The 5,412-nt window shown below is 36.6% G+C and overlaps 1 protein-coding gene across 1 annotated transcript in view; it reads left to right on the top strand.

The window, feature by feature from the left end:
- LOC106472093 (zinc finger protein 558-like) overlaps positions 1-5,412 on the top strand; it is a 32,956-nt gene that overhangs the window by 20,281 nt on the left and 7,263 nt on the right. Inside the window, exon 6 of the mRNA XM_022400701.1 lies at positions 1,005-1,170. Within this exon, the coding sequence (XP_022256409.1) occupies positions 1,005-1,170 (166 nt within the window). The remainder of the gene's footprint in view (positions 1-1,004; positions 1,171-5,412) is intronic.

Here is a 5,412-nt window from a genome sequence, read left to right as displayed (position 1 = left end):
ACTTATAGAACCATTGTTAGAGTACTTTCTGTGACTTATAGAAACATTGTTAGAGTACTTACTGTGACTTATAGAAACATTGTTAGAGTACTTTCTGTGACTTATAGAACCATTGTTAGAGTACTTTCTGTGACTTATAGAAACATTGTTAGAGTACTTACTGTGACTTATAGAAACATTGTTAGAGTACTTTCTGTGACTTATGGAAACATTGTTAAAGTACTTTCTGTGACTTATAGAACCATTGTTAAAGTACTTTCTGTGACTTATGGAAACATTGTTAGAGTACTTTCTGTGACTTATAGAAACATTGTTAGAGTACTTACTGTGACTTATAGAAACATTGTTAGATTACTTTCTGTGACTTATGGAAACATTGTTAAAGTACTTACTGTGACTTATAGAACCATTGTTAAAGTACTTTCTGTGACTTATAGAAACATTGTTAGAGTACTTACTGTGACTTATAGAAACCATTGTTAAAGTACTTTCCTAATAAGTCTGTGACTTCTTTATATTAAACGTAATTTTCTCTGGGTTTTGTAGTACTATAATTTTCATTGTGTAGGATATATTGCCCTTCACGAAAGTTGTTCATTGTGTAGGATATATTGCCCTTCATGAAAGTTGTCCACATATTTGTTTATGACTCTTTTTGTTCTATTAAATATTTATTTTATTTCTTCCCATTATGAGAAGAAACGTTTAGGATGTTTCGGTGACATTAGATTGTCTAGAAATCATGCTAATTATCTTAATATCCCCCAGATTCAGTACAAAGCCTCTAAATATGACTGGAATAAAATAATATATTTGACCATCTTTATTTCAAGAGTTAGAGTTATATACTGCTTATTTATTGTGGACAGTTAAGCTTACTATACTCTGTAATTATTGTGAGTAGACTGAGCTTTGTTTATCTGAAGAATAAAATCACTTTTATACGATCTACTAGGCCTGATTGCCGACGAGAACGTTACTAAGATACAGATTTGTTTTTGCAGGAGAAGCCACACAAGTGTACAATATGTGCCAAATCCTTTCCTACACCTGGTGACCTGAAGAGCCATATGTACGTCCATAACGGTTCGTGGCCTTTCAAGTGTCATACTTGCAACCGAGGCTTTAGCAAGCAGACCAACCTAAAGAACCATCTCTTCCTACACACAGGTAATTAAAGAATCGTCTCTTCCTACATGCAGGTTAGTAAAGAACCACATCTTCCTAAACACAGGTTAGTAAAGAACCGTCTCTTCCTACACACAGGTTAGTAAAGAACCGTCTCTTCCTACACACAGGTTAGTAAAGAACCATATCTTCCTATACACAGGTTAGTAAAGAACCGTCTCTTCCTACACACAGGTTAGTAAAGAACCGTCTCTTCCTACACACAGGTTAGTAAAGAACCATATCTTCCTACACACAGGTTAGTAAAGAACCATATCTTCCTACACACGTTAGTAAAGAACCGTCTCTTCCTACACACGTTAGGGTTAGTAAAGAACCATATCTTCCTATACACAGGTTAGTAAAGAACCGTCTCTTCCTATACACAGGTTAGTAAAGAACCGTCTCTTCCTACACACAGGTTAGTAAAGAACCATATCTTTCTACACACAGGTTAGTAAAGAACCACATCTTCCTACACACGTTAGTAAAGAACCGTCTCTTCCTACACACACAGGTTAGTAAAGAACCATATCTTCCTATACACAGATTAGTAAAGAACCGTCTCTTCCTACACACAGGTTAGTAAAGAACCACATCTTCCTACACACACAGGTTAGTAAAGAACCGTCTCTTCCTACATATAGACTATTAACGTGACAATATGTCCGTCCGTGCTGTGGTTGGTAACTATGTAAAATAAACTCCGTGGAGGGGAGAACTATCGAATCACGATTCAACTTATGTTTGAATGCTGTTGAAATTGAAAACAAAATTCGTCGCAGGAAAAAAAAAGTTTCTCTATCTATGATAAATATCAATTGATTTCTAAGAAATATGCGAAACGTCCTACTACTGACTAGAAACGTCCGTAAAAAAGTATTTTAATAGCAACGTTAAAATGCTGCATTACGCATTATACCAGGTATAATGAGCTTCAAAACTACGTAATATCAATATAAACACTTCAAGCAGAAATTTCCAGAACCATCCCTATAAACGTCGTAAGACCAATAAAACATTATTGCAATAAAGCATTAAACAGCTTTGACGGTGTAATTTTAGAGGGATGTGTAGCATTTGAAACAAATTGCTACATGTTACTTGTTCGGTAGTGCAGTCGTGAAATAGGACATTATTAAGAGTACAGCCAAAAAGTAATGTTTATGGAGACACGTTGATTGGCAACCATATTGGTTATCACGTTTTCTGGAGGAAAAAAAAGTACATATTCTTATTAATTTTAGTTGCTTGTGGAACAGATGTAGCGACAGTTGTTTTTTTTTTTATCACTACATTTTCAAAGCACCACCACAAAGTTCAGTAATATATCTGTCTTTGATTGAACTAAATTTAAACTTTTCTGACGCCAGGTGGTGAGACGATCGTGCTCGTATATCAATAAAGAATACTGCTATTATTCTTTTTCTTGCCTATCTCTAGATTTAGGCGTTTCCTTATCCCGGTAGCTGACACTGGCTTGTGATAAATACAACTCTGTAGGCGGAAACAGAGGCAGAAGAACTGACACTGGGTGGATCTTGAATTGGGCTCCAAACTATGTAACCCCACAAGGGGAAAAAGATGAAGTGAGGATATGAAAAATAGTTTTAATAGAAAACAATAGAGGGGGTGGGGAGAGCGCAAAACGTTAGGCGAGAGGTCCTCATACGTAAAAGTAAAATTCTTGGTACATATTCATGAAGAGCCTAGAACCCGTGGTTGTTAAGCCTAACTTTGTTGAGTAAAGTAAGTGTTATTGGTTAAGCCTAACTTTGTTGAGTAAAGTAAGTGTTATTGGTTAAGCCTAACTTTGTTGAGTAAAGTAAATGTTATTGGTTAAGCCTAACTTTGTTCAGTAAAGTAAGTGTTATTGGTTAAGCCTAACTTTGTTCAGTAAATTAGGTGTTATTGGTTAAGCCTAACTTTGTTCAGTAAATTAGGTGTTATTGGTTAAGCCTAACTTTTTTTGTTCAGTAAAGTATGTGTTATTGGACAAGTTAGGTTTAAGAACGTTGACAGTGGTTCCGATAAATAATGGATTTCTTCAATTTGCTTTTGGCGCGTTTATACGTGTTTTTTTTTCATCTTTCTTGCTTCTAAGGGTGAAGATAAGAGAAACAGTACTGAAATCCATAATTCATGTTTATCATAATATCTGTATTAAATGCGTTATATAGCAGATACGTCGCAAAGATACTGTACGCAGACGCAGAGTGTTTGATTAGAAATTATAAAAAATAACAATACTTATACATGGTTTGAAAAGGTGTCCAATTCACAAAATGAGAAACACTCAAACACAGATTCGTTTTTGTTCTACTCTTCGTCTACTACCAGCTGTTTAGAGTAAAAAACGAACGTGAGTAATCATGCATATATATATAACACGTAGACGCGAAACGCTTTTTTTATCAAACTTTTACATTTTCAGAAAACCTGATATTTTTTACAGCTTTTACCTAAGAAAAATAAAACAACAAATGCTAGGAAATGTACTTTTTATTATAGAAACCGTTACAAATTATGTGAAAAGCCAAGAAATTTCTTTGTTATGGATTTAGCGCAAAGCTATAGCAGGAAAGTAAACCACAAAACGAGATAGATATTTGTTTGTTTGTTTGTTCTGAATTTCGCCAAAAGCTACACTAGGGCTATCTGCGCTAGCTGTCCATAATTTAACAGTGTATGACTAGAGGGAAGGCAGCTAGTCATCAGCACCCACCGCCAACTCTTGGGCTACTCTTTTACCAACGAATAGTAGGATTGAGCGTCACATTATAACGCCACCACGGCTGAAAAGGCGAGCATGTTTGGTGTGAGGGAGATTCGTACCCGCGACCCACAGATTTCGAGTCGAGCGCCCCCTAACCACCTGGCCATGCATAAATTCCGCTAGAAAATCTCTTATTTTTTAGACAAAATGTTCTATACCCATCAAAATACAATGCTTGTACTTTGAACAAAAAAGGCTCCCCAGTGGTATGTCTGCGGACTTACAACGCTAGAAACCGGGTTTCGATACCCATGGTGGGCAGAACACAGATAGCCCATTGTGTACCTTTGTGCTTAACTTCGAAAACAAACAAACAATTGAACAAAAGGAATATATAATCATATATCTGCATTAATTCAAAGCCCTCTGGTGGCTCGGCGCTAAGTCTGAGGGCTCACACCGCTAAAAACCGAGTTTCGATACTCTTAGTGGGCACAGCACAGACAGCCCATTCTGTAGCTTTGCACCTAACGACAAGCAGACAAACAAAAGCATTTATTCAAATACGTGTGTTACTGTGCATGTGACTGGAGGTTTGTGAGTTTCAAGGATTACTTATATTTGTCTCCAGTGGTGTAGGAAGGAGTTACAAAGTGGAGGTGCTTGGCTAGACATGCAGATTTTACAATGAGAGATTGAAAGTATAAGCGGTTGCTAAACGGAGCTCAGTCTAGGAGGTCATGGGGGCATGCCCTCCCCAGAAAGTTAATATAATAATATAACTTACGATTATTATATAAGTCAGATATGTAAAAGTGGAGGTATTACAACACCCCCCAGTTCCGACGCCTCTGGTTTTGGTTTGAGGTTTAGCAGAAGGTAAACGTTTTTAAACGCTAAATTTCCGCATTTAAAAATTTTCGAGAACTTGCGTGCCTCTCCAGAACTCTTATCTGAAGTGTTTTGGTTTTAGCAAAGGAATGTAAATGACGTTTAATAATGTTTGTTAAACGGGCAAAGAAATAACGATTAAACTTATTGTCCCGCTTGTCACGCGATATAACCCCCCCCCTTTTTTTTTGCCGGGCTGTTTCACCCAATTACTAAACCTCGAGCTCCAGTAAGTTCTGTCCGATTAGTTCAACATCAGAGTAATTGTAAACAAAACCGAAACCTGTACCGCCCTCTCATGACACAAAGGAGTGTTAGTTTTGTTTATAAAACTCTGAATGTGTTTGCAAAGTTCATTCCGCAACTGTTAACATACGACAGTTTATCTGTATAACAATAGTTGTGATGAAGAAACATACGGCTGATGACGTGTATACACTTCTAATGCCAAACTTTGTATTGAAGTTTTCGTCTCAAACTGTAACTAAATTAATTCCAGTTTCCTCAATTCAACCCAAATGTTCCATCGGGTAGCAAGTTTCAAATCTAACTCTTTCACTTGTTTGTAGCTCCCTCTCGTGTCACGTAATGAGTAGATAAAAGCAAATATATATATATATATATACACAGCATGGTCA

This window comes from Limulus polyphemus, unplaced genomic scaffold (genome assembly GCF_000517525.1).
Source record: "Limulus polyphemus unplaced genomic scaffold, Limulus_polyphemus-2.1.2 Scaffold5077, whole genome shotgun sequence".
Lineage (NCBI taxonomy): Eukaryota > Metazoa > Arthropoda > Merostomata > Xiphosura > Limulidae > Limulus > Limulus polyphemus.
This window is presented reverse-complemented; position numbering and strand designations above follow the sequence as displayed.